Source organism: Trichechus manatus, unplaced genomic scaffold (genome assembly GCF_000243295.1).
Source record: "Trichechus manatus latirostris isolate Lorelei unplaced genomic scaffold, TriManLat1.0 scaffold00330, whole genome shotgun sequence".
Taxonomy (NCBI): domain Eukaryota; kingdom Metazoa; phylum Chordata; class Mammalia; order Sirenia; family Trichechidae; genus Trichechus; species Trichechus manatus.
In genome coordinates this window covers 454,322-473,025 of record NW_004444266.1, presented here as the reverse complement: position 1 = coordinate 473,025, position 18,704 = coordinate 454,322, and the positions used below count along the sequence as shown (strand labels likewise).

The 18,704-nt window shown below is 36.7% G+C and overlaps 1 protein-coding gene across 9 annotated transcripts in view; it reads right to left on the bottom strand.

Annotated features, from left to right (window-relative positions):
- Positions 1-18,704, bottom strand: part of MCPH1 (microcephalin 1) — a 287,857-nt gene that overhangs the window by 208,482 nt on the left and 60,671 nt on the right. For all 9 annotated transcript variants that reach the window (XR_002822987.1, XR_002822989.1, XR_002822986.1 and 6 more), the window contains 2 exons: positions 15,201-16,391; positions 5,147-5,256 (listed from right to left, as the gene is read on the bottom strand). Coding sequence is in view for 5 of the 9 variants with exons in the window: in XM_023725576.1 (XP_023581344.1) it covers positions 5,147-5,256; positions 15,201-16,391 (1,301 nt within the window). In the remaining 4 variants the exon portion in view is untranslated. The remainder of the gene's footprint in view (positions 1-5,146; positions 5,257-15,200; positions 16,392-18,704) is intronic.

Genomic DNA, 18,704 nt, shown 5'->3' with positions numbered 1-18,704 from the left:
GTAAATCTCACCCACAGGGTAATGACATAATAATAGCCTTCAAAGTATTCCAAAAATTTTTCATATACAATGTAAATATCCTGTCTTTAATAAAAAAATAACTAGGTATATTGGAAGAATGCTCTGGTGGCACAACGGTTAAGTGCTCAGCTCTAACCAAACAGTTAGTGGTTCGAACCCACCCCGTGGCTCCACTGTAGAGAGACCCGGCAATCTGCTCCCGTGACGACTCCAGCCAAGATACCCTACGGGGCAGTTGTGCTGTGTCACGTGGCGTCACCAGGAGTCAGAAGAGACGCAGTGGCACACAACACCCACATCAGGAGGAGACGTGACTGAAAACTAAGAGAAACAACAGACAAGAAAGACAAACTCCAGGCGAGCCAGAAACGGACTTCGCAAGCAGAGATTTTAAGATAAATATGTTTAGTATGGTCAAAGAGAAAAAGACAATACTAATAATTTTGGCAAAGAACTGGGCATAATAAAAAAATCTAACAGAATTACAAGAACTGAAAAATACAATAAAACAAACTTAAAAACAGTATGTGGGGTTAGCATCAGAACAGACATAGAAATGGTGAATAGCAAAACGAAAAAAGAAAGTATCCAAAATGAAACAAAGAAATACACAAGGATAGAAATATGGTAAAGTCATGAGGCATCGGAAATAGGAAGCAAAGGATTAACAAATGTAACTGAATTCCCAGAAGAAGGGGAGTAGAGGATGGGGCAAAAGAAATATTGACAATTCTCCAAAACAAAAAGACATGGAAACCCAGATTCAAGAAGTCCTGTTAACCTCAAGCAGGCTAGTAACCAAAATCACACTTAGGTAGATCAGCTACAGTAAACTTACAGAAAACCAAAGATGAGAAAAATCTGTAGCTGGAACCTGCCTAGGCTGACTTTCACATTTCTTTTTGGACATACTAGTATCCATCCCTAGGCCCGCATCTTCTAACAGGACTGTGTGACTCAACTTGCAGGCTCTTGGCTTCCCCGTCTTTCCGGCCTTTGTATCTTCTACTTTGCACCTCATACTACACGTAAGTCAGGCTTAACAGCTCTCACCAATATTTCCTGTAGACTTGTTTTTTTCCCAACATTAAAATTCAATTACAAAATATTTGTTAGGAAATAGCAACAATTTTTGTGCTTAATGGAATCAAATCCCCTAATACATACTTATACATAAAAACACGATCATGTCCAAAAGTCTAAAATTTCAATTTAAGACAGATTGTCTTGAAATCTAGTAAGAAACAAAAATAAACAGGTCAAACTTCAGTTTCAGTAGGGGCGGGGGGGGGAAGGGAACGAATGAGATGCTATCATAACTCTGAAGACTAACATTGTATTTGTAGATTACAGATCAGAAACTTCTATGCAATTCACCAGTTCACTCCTTCTGCAACTACATAGTAGACTTTTCATACAACGCATCTAAATTTAATGTTTTTTGTTTTTGTTTTTTTACTCATTACAATATAAGACATCAACATAAAACTCCTCTCCCCACCCCTACATTCAAGTTCTCAAACTGCTAGGAAGTTGTATCTTAAGAATTTAAAATTTCATTTTAAGAAATTTGTATCATTCTTCATTCTAACCCGTACAAAGATAAACCATGAAAATTTATCTGTCTATATTGCTATATAAATTTATACTTCTAAAATATTTACTTAACCCATAAGCAAACAAATCAGAATTTTAAATCTTTGTCTTTAATTTAAAATATAGTATAAGCCCACCGACTGCTCTGACAGGGATCACAATACCGCATCCAGGACAGAGCTGCGGAAAAATGTAGAACAAAATTCAAACTCACAAAAAAAGACCAGACTTATTGGCCTGACAGAGACTAGAGAAACCCTGAGAGCATGGCCCCTGGACACCCTTTTTACTCAGTACTGAAGTCACTCCTGAGGTTCACCCTTCAGCCAAAGATTAGACAGGCCTATAAAACAAACAATAATAATGTGGCTCAACCACGTATATGAGACTAAATGGGCACACCAGACCAGGGGCAGGGACGAGAAGGCAGGAGGGGGCAGGAGAGCTGGACAAATGGAAACGGAAACAAGGTCGAGAAGGGAAGAGTGTTGACACGTCACGGGGTTGGCAACCAATGTCACAAAACAATATGTGTATTAATTGTTTAATTAGAAACTAATTTGCTCTGTAAACCTTCACCTAAAGCACAATAAACAAAAATAAAATACAGTATAAGTAATGAAATGAGTTTACATGACAAGTGATTGGAAACAAACAAAACTACTTCCAGGATAAGTTATTTTTTCAAATGGCTCCTTAAGACAGTGGTTTCCAAAGTCTGCCGCACATTAGAAATACCTCAGGAGTTTTAAAAAATCTTAATGACCAGGGTGTACCCCATATTAATTAAATCAGAATGTCTGGGAGCGGGAGCCAGGAATCAATACATTGTAAAGATTCCCAGGTAATTCCAATGTGTAGCAAAGTCTGGAGACCACAATGAAACCTGTGAGAATCAAAGTCGATGAGACTGCGTGGTTTTTCCGGGTCTCACAGGTTTTCCACCTTTGACAAGACACAGTCTTCACTTTTCTAGGACTTGTTTTACGGAAAATACTTGAGTTTTCCTTCTCTGACAGGTTTCCGCCTTACACAGGTTCTGGCTTTTACAGGTTTTACAGTATACTGTCCTAAGGCATTACAAGTTTCCGATTCATTAGAGAAAAAGCTGCGTGATGAACTAAGAAATGGATTAGAATGAATGACATGTGTAAGACAGGAAATCTAGGTTCTCGTTCCTTCTGCTATTAGCAAGATATGATACCTCTGGTGAACTATTTTCTCTTTGATCCTTAGTTCTTCCCCCTTAAATAAGGAACTTGCACTAGATCTGTGGCATTCAAAGCTGATCAGCACTTCACTGCTATTACAAAAAATCTCTGGGGATACGCTTATTCAGAGGGTCTCAGGTAGGGCCAGTGTGAATATTTAAAAAGTTCTCTAGGCGCTTCTTTCATCCAGAAGTGATACATCCCTTTCATCACTAACATTCTATTATTCTAGATTGTAAGGACAGAAAAGTAAACTAATACATTTAGAAAAAATGTTAAACCACTTAAAACAAATTTGAGCAAATCTGTTAAATTTATCAAAACATTTTTCTTCCTGAGCATGTCAGTTGAAGGCAGATATGTATGTGTGTATATATTATTTTGTATTTTCTTTTTCTCTTTGACTGCTTATTTTTTATTAATATTCATGACACTGATACTACCTTACATTTATGTAGCATTTATCACCTGCTCTGTAGAATATGCGAGGACATAGATTCAAACCAAGCATTATCCTCCCATTTCATGTGCCATTTAAGGTGAAATATTTCATATAAAAGAAGGGAAAACATTCCTACCCAATATAAATATCTGATCAATGAGGTTTGATGAGTTCCTTAAGGTCATCAGGTAAATGATGATAACAATGTACAATGTAAACAAGGTCAAATTTTACCAAAAACACATAAAAATATTATTTAAAAAAAGGAACATAAATAAGCTCAAATGTCTAAAATATTAACCTAAATGGTGGACAAATAATAAAGTTAAAATTCATGCTTTCTGATAAAAAAGGAAGGAGCGTTTTTATGGAGAGTAACAAGTAAATCAGTAATAAATATTTATTTAACCAAGCACTTTTTTTATGTCAGGCACAGTACCAAGTACTGAATAAAGATGAGTAAGGTACAACTGTTTCTCTAAGAAGATGTTCTCCTTACGAAGACATCCACAGGAGAGCAGAGACCAGGTAAAAATTGATATAAAGTGCAAAGATCTACAGCAGAAGTGTGTACAGACTGCCATGGAATGCGTAAGAAGGAGCAACACGTAAATAGTAGTAATAAAATAAATATTGGCTGAATAAGTTTCAAAAAGTTATTTTTTCCTCTTTATTTTTATAAAAAGAAAAAGGTTTAGTGGTCTTGCAGCAATTAGAAAAGACTGGGAAATAAAACATATGCTTCCACAGAGGTCATCAGCTGTCTACAAAGGGCAGACGACCTGGGTGTAACACATCAGGGCAAAACGCTGTAACAGACTCAGGAATAATCCGATAAAATTATAAAACAGAATGTCAGAAGCCTTGCTGTCACTTCTACCACTCATACGCTATGGGACCTTGTAAATCTGTTGCTCTACGTGAAATGTGGTTCATTTCTGTTTTTTGCTCCATTTTTTTTCCTGACACAAACCAGAAAACTTCAGTAAAGAAATCAAAGTTTCTACAAGTTATAACAGGCTTTCAAGGAATCTGGGTAATTTTAAGCTTCTTTTAACCATTACCAATATAAGGAACGAAGCAATCACATTTCCTCAGGCAGAAGGCAGCCCTTCACTTGTTCACACACAAATCTAAGGAGTCAGACGTCCCAGTGTAGATTCTATTTATTCCAATTGTTATCTTTACATCTGTTCCTTGTTTATTAATACAGTTTTCCCCATCACTTTGCAATCAGGTCTCACCGCATTATACCTCCTTAGCCTCATATAAATGAGACACAAGATAATGTTTAGTGACTAATTTTAAATTTAGGCAAAGAGAGCAGATATTCAAGAATACCAAAATTCAAAATCCTGCCTACTTGATTGATGTAAACCTACACTGTGATGAGTTGTACAGTTTTAGAGAAAGAGCTGTGCTCTAAACTGAAACCACAAAGGAATGGGTATCCCAGAGTGTTAGTACATAAACTTTTCACTCTAATGGCTTGAGTTCAAACCTTGACTGGTTCGCAACGGAAGATGTTTGGGTTCTTAACCTCCTACCTAGAGAGTGTTTACTCAGATTATAAAACTACAGCAGATGCTGGCACAACAAACACGCTCTGCTTGAGAGGCGCTGTAGGCATTTTTACGAGCCAGAAATGCACTGGCAAAGTGATTCGGGAAAGCTTGTTCTAGCCGTAATAACACTGTGTCCCAAGTGTGACCAATCCTCTCAGTTCTATTATCAGTTTTCCAACATTCGCCCATGATTAATTCTTTTAAAATCCAAGTTTAACAGATTAGTTCGTGTTTCATAAACGCAGAGTACGATGTTATGATGCAGCAGCATTTGAAAGTTTAAAATAATATTTTTGTACAAGCACACTGACCTTTTTGACTTCACTTCTTTTGTTTGGTTCTTCATGGGGTTTGAGGAGTTCCTTAAAGCCTTCATATGAGCCAGGTAAAACATCACGGCTTGTCTGTCCATTTTCAACACCTAAAACCCAAGGGAGGTGAAGACTGATTAGAACTTTATATGAACTGAATGCTAATGCAACCTAAGCAAAACTAAAATGAAAAACTGTATTTACACATAACGGTAACAAAATATAGATCTTTCAAATAAATACTGCATACCTGGTGCTCTTTGAGACCTGTTTAGAGTTTTCAGTTTATCCTCTCCCGTATCCCAAGCAATTTATGTAACTCAATGGTCTGAAACAATTTTGCCTGTCAGGTTACAATGCACTAGCTTCCTAGTATTATATTTGTCCTTTTGATAATGCAAAAAAGTATATACCTATACTTCCCTCACTATCTAAACTCCAAAACAAAGATTTTTACATAAAAACCAGTTTCTCCAAGAAGGTGGTTATATATTAGAGGAAATAAGTAACCTTAGCTTTTGGATCAGTTTGGACTTTTCTACAGAACAGTTTTCAGTACAAAACTTCAGGTTTCAATCTACAAACAATAAATGTGTATGGTTCTACCTCCTACCCCCCAATTATCCACCTTAGACCAGCTTCTAAACATGCAGACACACAAACCATAAAGAAGATATTCATCAAGTTAAACATGATTTCATTAGACGCTAGACGGTGTAGAAACCCTAAATCACCCGCAATTACGTGTGAAATTTTTGCTTTGGGTTGACTCACCTATTGCCCTGCCTTGTATGGTGCTTCTTCTTTTTATTTTTAAACTCCAAAATAGTTTGTCTACTTTACATCTTAATTGGTGTTTTGAAGGAAGACTAGACTAACTAGCCACCATTTATGACAAAGTCTCAATGGGAAATGCAAAACTTGACACAGAGGGTTTACAGTAGCCTAGGGAACACTTAAGTCCCAGCCACAACCAAGTGATTGTTAGACACCCCACACCAGGTAATAAAAGTTAACCCACCAGGGCTCCAACAGACAAGGTAGACATAGATAAATACAGGGCATTTAAGTGCCATCAGAAATTTAAAATCATATGATGTGACTACTTTTCAAATAAAATAGACTGCTGTGATGAAACCAGATATAACCCCTATTTTAGTTGTAAGTGCCGCTATGCTAATTTTTTCTACAGCAACATTGTAAAAAAATTAGCATAGCACATACTTTGTGTGTGTGTGGGGGGGCTTATCTGCATAAAAATATGGCAGTTTGGGGTGCCTCTTTGAAAAGCTTTTAATTCTTTTTTCAAATACAGGGTTCTAGCTAAGTGAGAAAAAAATGCCAAACAACAATTGTGAATTTTCTTGAATTTAAACTCGTTCTTAATTGCAAACTGAGCCTTAAAAAACATTTAATTTAGGTTCTGAACCATGAAACAAAACTCTCAGCCTATAAACCCTAATACTGGATCCCTTTGGAGATTCAGATCAATCAAATGCTGAGCCCAGCTGTTACTCACTATTCCTCATGAATCTTTTATACTTTACTTACATTTCACTTCTTTACCATCCTAATTATGTTGGACTTGCATTTATATTTCACTTCTCACCCAGGGCTACTTCATCCCAGGTGACCGTCCAACCCGAATGATGGCCTCAAATAGCAAAACAAAGACCTTACTAACTTGGAGCTGATGTGCCATTTAAAGGAGTGTTGTTCAGTTAATACTTTGTTCTAAGATCTAACTATCCTGAGTTTCTCACTTCAATTCACTATGAAGGATTTATACACACACTGTTTTCCACTATGTTCAACAATAATTTTTTGCAAATGTTGAGTACTCCTAACTCCCAGGCCAGGTATGGATGCAATCTGTTTTTTATCCTTAAGATATAAAATTAAAAGTAATTAGAAGATTAGAATTAATATTAATTGTACCCACTGTGCATTTAATTTCCTTTTTAAATACAAATATTTACTTTAAAAGCAAGAGTACCGTATTTTTACGAAATTAACACGCGTCTTCTGTGTTTGTTTGTGGGTGGCACTCTCCGCCCACGAGGCGCCCTTGCAAGCTCAGCCATGCCAATCCACTTCCACATGTTGCCATAAAAAAATTTTAGCATAGCGAGCTTACGAAAATACCTTGTGGGGGTTGGGTGCAGCCGGCAAACAAATGCAGAAGGCGCACATTATTTGCGTAAAAATACAGTATATCAAAATAAGAAAGGCAGTGGAGGAAAGATTTAATTTGGGATCCAATGCTCTCTTGTTATTGAACCATGAATAAGTCTTCAGTTTCCTAGTATGTCTATGTAAAAACAAAAACAAAACAAACGAAAACAAAAAACTATAAGTTACTTGCCTCAATTCTTTCCCAGAACAATGAAACAGGTTGTAAAGCATTTTGTAAACATAATAAGGCTCTATAAAATGCCTCATAACCTTTTAAAACCTAAGAAAAGCAGATATTGCTAATGATACATTTTCACAATTTCAAAAATCATGTACTTACAAAATGATATAAGTAAACGATTTCTTATTTGGCTATGTTAAAACAATATTTCAGCTAATTAATACTTTTTTTGAGGACTTTATCAGTAAACTAATAACAGTTGAACGTGCAAAGCAATTCTGAAAACGTTTATGTAGAGAAAGTTCTGATTTTATTCCTCGCCATAGCTCGGTAAGGAGCCCCACACAAATGCTGACTCGCCATCTTTCTGGGTTTTCTCCCACCTCTCGGATGACTCATTTTGTTTGCTGCGGTTTCACTGGGTTGTCATCAGCTCTCCTCACACTATCCAAGGGTGATTTCTTAACGTCCATAGACTGATCCAACATCGAAGAGTCCTAACTCTGTGGATCTTTTCTAGACCTCCCAGCTGAGGTATGGCTCCATATATCCAACTACCTATTGGACATCGATTCGAATGTTTCAGAGAGATTTCAACTAACATGACCATAGTCCACCTCGTTCTTAACTCCTCCTCCAACATACTCTAGTTTGATGAATATTACTAATCATCTACTTATCAAAATAATAAATCCTAAACTCCTCACTCTCCCTCTCATATTCATTTTGATTTCACTACACAAGTGATTTATTATCTTAGTTTTCAAAAACTGATCAAATACAGAGGAAAAAACCACAGTCGCAGAATTTCAATCATTAGGCCATACTTCCTGAAATTTCACTGTTTAGAAATTTAAGTAAAAACTATCATAAAAATACAAACACATCAAGGAAGGTTAGAAAGTGATAACATTCATTTCTCAGTGTGAATTAGTTAATCAAAATCTTCATTTACCCAACAGAGACAAGCAGTATTAAGAAAAAGTTTTGATACTAAGAGTGAGGAAATTTCAATTGTGATCACTTTGGAGGCAGAACCAAGTTAAGGCAACATAAGGGCACACTTAAATGCTAGGAAAGGGAGAGGGATGAGGAAATGGATGCTGGAAAGCCATCGGAGAAACTTTGCCCATGTCAGTTTTTCCCAGGGAAAAGCACAAGAAATGTACCCATTTTTAACACCTATCCTCTTGCATATCCTACTTCCACAGAATTAAGACAACGATACTATATAAGTAGATGCAGAGTAAACGTGATTAATGAAAAATGAGTGAATAAAGGAATAATCAACCACTCAGCCAAATAATCAATAGATGTGCAACACCCATGTCAGCCGTCCAGTTAAAGACACACATTGAGCTGTTAAGATTGCTTTACCTCCAGTGAGTGGGACTGGGAGGTTCTGGGAAAGAGAATAGAGAGGAACACTCTTCTTAATACATTTGTATATTATTTGAATAGTCACAAAGTGCAATAGTTACAGTTCAATTTAAAATACTTAAGGAATATAGGTACATGTATATCTACTATTTGCTAAAATAGTCATTCACACTCTTGATTTAAGAAATACTTAGACTAAAAAAATATTCTACTAATGGACCACAGCTACCACGGTCTCTACCAGACTGAGTCCAGTACAGCTAGATGGTGCCCGGCTACCACCACTGACTGCTCTGACTGGTATCACAAGAGGGTCCTGGACAGAGCGGGAGAAGGATGGAGAACAAAATTCTAACTCACAAAAAAGGACCAGATTTACTGGCCTGACAGACTGGAGAAACCCCGAGAATATGGCCCCCAAACACCCTTTTAGCTCAGTGGTGAAGTCACTCCCAAGGTTCACCGTTCAACTGGGGATTGGACAACCCCATAAAACAAAACAGGACTAATGAGGCACAGCAGTCCAGGGACAAGGACTAGAAGGCAGGAGGGGACAGGAAAGCTGGTGATAGGAAACCCAACGTTGAATAAGGACCGTGTTGACATGTTCTGGGGTTGTTAACCATTGTCATAGGGCAATATGTGTACTGTTTAATGAGAAACTATTTGTTCTGTAAACCTTCATCTAAAGTACTATTAAAAAAAAAATTCTACATTGGATAAGACGATCCAAATGCCTATGATTGGATGGGTTTTGTTCTAATAAAGCACTTACAAAATGTTTTTAATTAACTCAATATTAAAAATGGATACGTACTGATGATTTTAATAAGATGTATCAAATACAGCAATTAGAAGCATCAAACTTTCTTACATGGCTGCAAAATAAATCTGAAATTATAAAACTAATTCTTTGCTTTGGGATTATGAATTTGAAGAAAACGTACAAAAATGTCTTACAGAAAATTACTATAGCAAGTTTGCCTATAATTCTCCATTAATTAAATAAAATTATAATCCAAATAAACCCCATCTGGAACCATATTATTCATTTCTCTAATCAGACACTACTAACGACTCACGTCACTCTCTCCTTCAAAACCAGGATGTGGCCTCATAATCCTTCCCAACCTGGGTCTCCAGGCAGTGACCACCAACCCGCTCGTCAGCACTGGCTTCATTTGTCACCTCTATCTCAGGGATTAATGCACTCAGACAAAATAACATTGGGTCACCATGTCTGTAGCATAGTTTAAAATACTTCAGCATAGACTACATGGTATTAAATATGTGTGTTAGTTTGTCCCCATTGAGAATATACATTCCCCAAGTGGTCAGCTAACATGTTAACATCAATACCACACTGTCAACTTCTGTAAATTTTTCAGACCAAGTTGCTTTGCTAATTGGCCAAACGAATGATAGAAAAGAGCTGTAGCTGGTAAAATATTCAGCTTGTTAATCAGCATAACAGATGTCAGAAATAGTTTCTCATCGGTAAAATTCATGGATTCAAGATAACTGGATTAAATTATAATGCATGAACAGCACATAAAATTCCAGTAGGAACTGTAGCTTGTATCCCTAGGGATAATATCCAAGACTTAATCCTTAAATGGTCCTAGGGTCAGAGGATATCTGGCTACCATATGATGACAGTAACTTCACAGAAACTTACCACTGCAATATTGTCTGTCTCTTGTAAACCCTTCTGATGAAGTATGGACTAAAAGAACTGAACGAAGATTTCAGCATTTAGGTCTGTTTTGTGAACTATTTCCCATCTGCTGCCAATAAATGTTTGTTCCGTAAATGTCTGTATATTTGAGACTTGCTTTCAATTAAATCTGGTACATAGAGCTTGTAGAAGAGTAGCTTAACCATCATCAATCTCTAAAAATGGGTGACAATTATCTAACACTTGTGCTAGTGAAATTGTTTAGATCAGTTCACAACACATGTACAAGGTACACACCTCTGCTGACATGTAAAATTTCATCATCCATATCAAAGATGAAAATCTATATTAAAGCAATGGATAAGAGTTGAGAAGGTATGGAATGGATATGCTTCTGTCTTTGCTGGTGGCCAGCAGCGAGGGGCCAAGCTGTGTGCTAGCTCAGGATGACCAGCAGGCTTTAAAACTTGGTAACTAAACCTGACTTCAGGTTCTCTGAAGAGCTATGGTCAGCATCGTCAGGGGTGGAAAAGAAGTCATTTCAACAACCAAGTAATATCAAGCTGCTTTATACACGTCCAGTGCTGCCAAAAGTTAAAACAAGAAGTGAAATCTCCATTTCCACACAAATTTGCTGTGGATCTATTTCTTGAGCTCAAACTACAGTTTCAACAAGGATTTCTAGACCTTGATGTAAGTGCAAAGGAAATTTCCAAATTTCAAAATCCAATTAATGGCACAGTCGAGGAGCTTCCACCCAACCTTCAGTTGGAAGTCTGAACCGTCAATGTAAGGGACGTGCTAAAAGGGAACAGAATCCCATGAACGCCTTTCAAAGCAATGAACATAATAAAAATCATATGCTGTGGATTGGTATCAGTTATTTGGCCGTACCTGTGTGAAAAGACACTTCCAAAAACAAAATACACAATACACACACACAAAAAACACACACAAAACATTATTACAGTTTTGATGATGAGAATACTCAACTTAAATCTCAGTGACGTGAAGTGGTATTCCTCCCCTCATTAGTAAATTAATTCTTCTCATTAGTAAACCTACATTACAGAAATTTATACACAATTTTTATTATGTTTTGAATCTCATCAATAAATATTTTGTGAAAATTTGTTTTCTTTTGTTATGTAAGTATCTAAATAATTACCTACATATCTCAATTTTGCCTCTTGGCCCACAAAGTCTAAAATATTTACTTACCTAGTCCTTTACAGATACATTCTGCTGACTCCTAATATAAACTATATTAAAAAAAAAAAAGATCTATTAATTTACTGATACCAATATGGAAATATCTCTGATATAGTAAGTAAAAAAAAAAAAAAAAGCCGTTGCTGTCGAGTCGATTCTGACTCATAGCCACCCTGTAGGACAGAGCAGAACTGCCCCAGAGGGTTTCCAAGGATGTAAATCTTTATGGAAGCAGACTGCCACATCTTTCTCCCGTGGAATATAATCCTATATATGTAAAAAATCTCAAAATACCTACTTGCATTTGTATGTTTGTATATACAAAGACACTGAAGAACATCTAGAAGGGAATATTAAACTATTCATAGTGATTGCTTCTAGCAATTACTCTAACTCAGTTTATTCTCTATAAACTACCGTGTCATATTTAAAACATACATCAGATCTTATGACTTTCCTGTTCAAACCTCTCCAATGACTTACCACACTTAAAATAAAAATACAGCTCAGAGTTCTCTTCAAGAACTGAATGTCCTAATCATCTGGTTCCTGGCTGCCTTTCTGATTTCATTTCCCACCAGTCTCTCTTCAGCTCAATGAGCTGCTGCTACGGTGGCCCTCTTGCTGTGCCTGCAGGCATGTTTCTACTTCAGGACATTTGTAACTGCTGCTTCCTCAGACTGAAACACAATTCCATTCACTTCACTCAGGTCTGTGATCAAATGTCACCTCCTCAGAGAAGCCTTCACTGACCACCTTATCTAACTGCCCTCCCTTGTATGCCCAACACAATTCTTCTTTATATCACTTCTCACTCACTAACGTTATGTCCTATATTTACAGCTGGTTTTCCTTACTGGAGCATAACCTCGATGAGGGGGGCAAGTGCACCTTGTTTTATTCTCTGCTGTCATCCCAGAAACTAAGAGCGTGCCTGGCACAGAACACGGGTGAATAAATTGTTACCAAATAAATTATGAAAATGAGATAAGGGAAAGGGTGGGAAAGGACATTTTTACCCTTTTAGTAATTTTTGTTACAATGAGAATGTTATTTGTGTACTGTTTATAAAATTAGAGAATAATAAATGTTTACAAGAGTTACTGGATGATTTCAAAGATTATTGTTTCAAAAAGCAAAATTAAAACTCCTTCCCTCGGTTCATGTTCTGTTAACGTTTATTACTGAATCTCTTTTGTAACTTGTTTTTGCAAACTTCACAGCAAACTATCTTAGATATCAACAATAATAACAAGTAAAGTAAACAGAAACTGAAATCAGACTTTTATTTCAACATAAAAGATTTGGGGAGGTATAGCTTGATGTACAGAATAGTTTTACTGCTACACCATTTCAGCACGTTTATAATTTCCAAATTAACCCGAAGGCTATATGGTCTTATCTATGACAGAGTCCCAAAAAGAGCTGGGATACCTGAGCTCCAGTTGAGCTGACTGGGCGAGATTTAAAACATCAGTGGGTCTTAGTTTTATTACTAAAAATAAAAGGGTTAGATTTACGCTAGGCAATATCTAAAGTCTTTTCTTGTCCTAAAATTCAATATTCTGTCTCTTCGGAATGATATGAAATAGGGTAAGTGACTCTAGAAGATGTCATTATATTCGGGCAAATAAAATGTTTCCTTTTGTGAATCAAATTTGGTTATACCAGGATCCTGCCTATATACAATTGTGTGATGGCGAACACAATATGATCAATAAAATCTTAAGATCTCCTCTAAACTTCAGTGAGTCAACTTGCGCCTGCTGCTCTTCCTCTCCTAACTTCTCCTAAGACCCTAAGGGGCTGTAGACATGGGGAAGTTAGGTCCTAGAACAGACAATATAGGTAGTTCCAAGGAAAATTATAATTATAAGAATTAGTTAAAAAATTATAAAAATTTTTCTTTGCAACATTGGGATTACAGGGTACTTCATACCATTTGAAAGTTCCCTCTTTGGAACTTAATTTATATTTGCATGTCATTGATTTTTTTTCAAAAGCTTAAAAAATACACACAATAAAATTTTAAAAGAAAGTTTAAGCTTTAAGAGCAGGATATTCTTAACTATCAAAACAAGTCTATACGAATACTGTTTTAACTTCACAGTTGACATGATTTTAAAATAAATATACTGAAAACACACACTAAGTCTAACAGAAAATATAGTTTTTTTTGTCAATTTTAATGTTTGAAAAGCTAAGATATAAGTAGTAGGTTAAAATAGACAAAAATATTTTAATTCTTTTTATGAGACTGTTTTGGGGATTTTATACTCGAGAAAAATATATACAGTACATCTGTTGATTACATCAACTCTCGTAACTTCTTCAGGGTTGTTAAAACCACCTGAAGTATAGCAAAATGATGAAAGAACAGCCTTGGTCTTATCCTAATTTTAACCCAGTCTTTAGGTAGAGATGGTTAATCTTTAAGATTTCTTCCATTCTGATTGCTGAACCTATCAGAACATGTAATCCTAAAGTGCATTTTTTACTTGCACTGCTTTCACTACAATCACACAGTTCATCACTGTGTTGTTGATTACACACAGTTCACTGCTATGATTACAATTAAATTACAGGTGAGAATAAATCTGATTTCAGTGATATGCTTAAAGCACAATAAGCAGAAGTTAAACAAGGCATGTTAGGATAAACTTTTTAGCAAAAATATGTTAACTGTGCTACTTTTCTTTATAACTAATACTGCCCAAAGTTTCTTCAAAAATAAATATTAATAATATATTTCCAGATTTCCTTTTTTATACATCTTCTTTTCTTGACAGAATCGATGGTTTATGCTACTTTAATTCCCTTTCTAAAATAAACAACCTCATTGTTATGAACCAAGATAAAAAAACAAATTAATAAAAAGTCCTCTATTACACAACAATTACATTATAATGAGAAACCATAAAGGAGCAAGGATAAAGCATCCATTCTAGTCCATTATTCATACCCTAACCTAACCCAGCCCCGTTGCTGTCAAGTGGATTCTGACTCCCAGCAACCCTACAGGACAGAGCAGAACTGTCTCATAGGGTTTCCAAGGAGTGACTGCTGGATTCGAACTGCTCACTTTTGGTTAGCAGCCAAATTCTTAGCTACTGTACCACCAGGGCTCCCAATTACTCATACCAGGTATTAATTATTCTTTTGATGTATGAGAAGAAAAAATCTTGGAAAAATGTATTCATAATTGCAGATTTGACCAACGAGCCCAGAAATTCCATAGTGGAGTAAGTCATCTATCCCTAAAAAATTTACAAGCTTTATCACTGGACAAATATCATTAAAAAAAAAAAAAGGAAGAAAAAGCTTCAAACAAAAATTTAAATTATGAAAATGTTATGATAAATGTAAAGTATGGATACACTATTACATATTCTTATAACAAAGGTACTTGGAAAAGGAGATTCACATACTTTCACTATATCCTCTGGATGAGTTTTTCATTTCTTCTGTAGATTTTTCCACTTTACAATCATCTACAACATGTAGCTTATAATTATTTTGTGTTTCACTTTCAGAAGAGTTCAACATTTTAGAAGTGGTACCTTCTTCTTTCTGTATGCTTTTAATCTCAATCAATTTTTTCATTTTATTAGTGTTTCCTTTCAAAGGAGTTAAATTACCATGGTGTCCTTGCTCTAGACTTTCTTTTGGATGAACAAGTTTATCAAAGATATAAGAAAAGTTATATTCTTCTGGGGATGGGCCTTCTCTTTTCTGAGGGTCAGCCTGTATACAATCCCTGGGAGTTTCTTCAGCTGTACATGCTTCCTTAGAAGTCATGAAACTCAGAGTTGTATTTCCTTCATCATTTGTAGGTGTCTGAAGACTGGAGCTGGTTTTTGCTGTTAAATCGGTAATGTCAACTGGTATGGATTTTTTACCCATAAAGGAAAAATCAGACATTTTTAATATGCTACCTCTCTCATTCTTAGAGAGACTTCTGCTGTTGAACTGAACAAGGTTTGATGACAACTGAAAGTCAGAAAGAAGACTCCTGGAATTCCTTTCCTTAAGATTATCAGGTGAAAAATAATCATCGTATGAGGACTCCCCACAATCAGGAGTCTCTGTAACAGATTTGGTCATGAGCTGTGGCCTGTTTTCCGACTTAAACAGCTGCCATTTGGGCAAGGAAGACTTTGTGCTGTACTTTTTTTTCTTTAATTTTTCTTTTGGAGGTGAATGTAAGTACCCTGATGTTCTTCTTCTCTTTGCGAAGGAACTGCTGGGTCTTGAATGTACCAAAGAGTGGCCTTCTGTTGTAGACAAAACAGGAGACAAACTGCATTTCTCATCAAGCATCTCCTCAGACATTCCTTCAGACTGCTTCTTGTCAGGGGTGACTGTTTCACCCACAATATCTCCTTGCCAATTTAGTTTTTCCTCTGAAAGCTTATTCATGGGTCTTTGAGGTGTTAATTTGTTGAGGTGGCTGCAAGATGCTGATGAGTGAGTACTACTTGTTTTTGATACAGGTGAGGACATACAAATACCACCTCCAATGTCATTAATGAGTCCTCCCAATTTCACTTCCTGATTTCTACGTCTTGAGTTTCCACAAATATCAAAAGATGAGTGTAGAACACCAGCAAAGGATTCATCTGGAAAATATTAATAAAAAATTAACTTTAAAAAATAGGTTCAATAATTACAAAAATAATTTTCAGTTGACCAATAAAGTAATAATTTCTAAGCATAGCTATTACTTAAAAAGACTACTGACCATATCCTGGTTCTTTTCATTTCTACTTAAGGACACAATTAAGGAGACGATGTTTAACTAGGGAGCCTGCGCTTCAGTGTGTGGAGGAATGGGGAGTAGGAACATTTTCTGCTGACTTCTGGAGGCTCCTGTGCGCGTGTTCCCTTTTCCAGGAGGAGCAGCCACAGCTTGTCCGTCCCTGACAGGGGCGTGGTGAGGGAACGAGTGCCGAGGGGCGATCGCTAAGTTGTGCCCCCTTCCCGTTTCAACATGCACAGACGTTGATAGAGGCGACAGGTCAGCAGAAACACCCACCCTCCCTTGTCCAGCTGCCTCAGTCCGGCGCCCCCTTGGACTTGCACCCAGAGGCAAGTGCTCCCCCTGCCGTCCTATCCCCCCTCTGTACACCTCTGATCCTTGATGAAATTCTCGAGGAGGACAATAATTCTAAAAGTTCAGAATTACTGCTTTTAGGTCTAGATCAAGTTTTAGTCTTCAGGAAACATTCCCCAATGAATACAGCTCAGCTTTATCTCCCCTGTCTTCTATTAACGTCCTCATATTGTATTTATATTAAAAAGTGAACCGTCTGGTAGTTGGATCTTAATGTTTTATCTCCCCATATAACATACATTTCTTGAAAGATATGCTAAGCTGATGTCTATTTCCTGAAAATTCTATCTTACACTTCCAAACCTGGTGATTCCTCCACACCTTAAAAATCTGTTGCCGTCGAGTCAATTTTGACTCACAGAGACCCTGTAGGACAGGGTAGAACTGCCCTATAGGGTTTCTAGCGAGCGCCTGGTGGATTTGAACTGCCCACCTCTTGGTTAGCAGCTGAGCTCTTTAACCATTGCGCCACCAGGGCTCCATTCCTCAACATCTTAATCTGGGTAAGTACCACTCATCATTCAAAACCTGTCTCAGATGCCAATGTCTCTGTGGACCCTTCCACTGACTTCACCAGGTCAAGTTAGACACGTCCTCTGGTACACAGTATTTTGCCTAAATTTATAAAAGTATGTACCATGTTATACTGTGATTATATTTGTATATGTCTGTATCACTAGCCTATAAGCTACCAAAGGACAGATATTACTTCCTGTTCATTTTGGAATCTGAAATCTCTAGTCCAGTGCTAGCACCTCTAATACGGGTTCAGTGTTTGCTGAATTAATGAATGACCTCCCTTTATAGTACTACACAACACAGCAGGAAACCTAAGTGTTCACTCAGCACTTTCTGACTGAAATTACTAAAGTTCTATTTTAAAAAAGAAAGAACATAGGCAACCATCAAAATTCTTCCCTAATTGCTATGCTCCAAGGAGAGGGAAATCTATTGTTTGTGCAAGAGTGGTTTCATGTCTATTTCAAATCAGAGAATCTTGTGTGTCTTTATATCAATAACTGTTAATACATAATACTTTTAACTTTAGTAACTGAATAAGCTTATCACACTTTTCTAAAAGCTGATAAGCAGTGTGGCATGTCAGGAGTATAAATGCTGATATCAGAGTGCCTAGGTTTGAATCTTGGGTTTGCTACTCACAAACTGTGTGATACTGTACAAATTGTTTAACATCTTTCTGTCTTGGTTTCCTCATTTGCAAAATGAGGATAATAACAGTACCTAATCCACAGGGTTAATGGGAGAATTAAATGAGAATGCAATAAACAGAACAGTGCCTAGAACACAGTAAAAATGCAGTAAGTGTTAGCAGTATTATCACGGATCGACTCAATGGCAAACGGTTTGGTTTTTTGGTTTTGGTATTATCACTTGTTTCTTACTAACAGGAAATAATTGTTATCAGGTATAAAAATAAAAAGATGTTGATTATTTTTTAAGATAAATGGGTAAATAATTTCTAAACACACCAAACAGAGTGAAAGAATAAACCCTGCAGAGAAAGGAAGTTTTAGTTCAGACTTTCAGCATCTCGACACTGTTGGGTGGTCTGTCACTGGTGTGGTTTTCATAAGATATTCCATAATACTTCCTCCGCTAATGAACACAGGTCTTTAGGGATCACCGCTACTTACTCAGTCCCCATTGTGGGCTGGGTGGGGAAACTATAAAAAATTTGATTCAACTAACGGAAAGCTATAACCACAAAAAATTATCATTTAAAGTGAAAAAGAGGAGTTCCGGCAAAATCGCGCTCTAGACAGAAGCACCACGCCGTCCCTCCACAGCAAAGATCCGA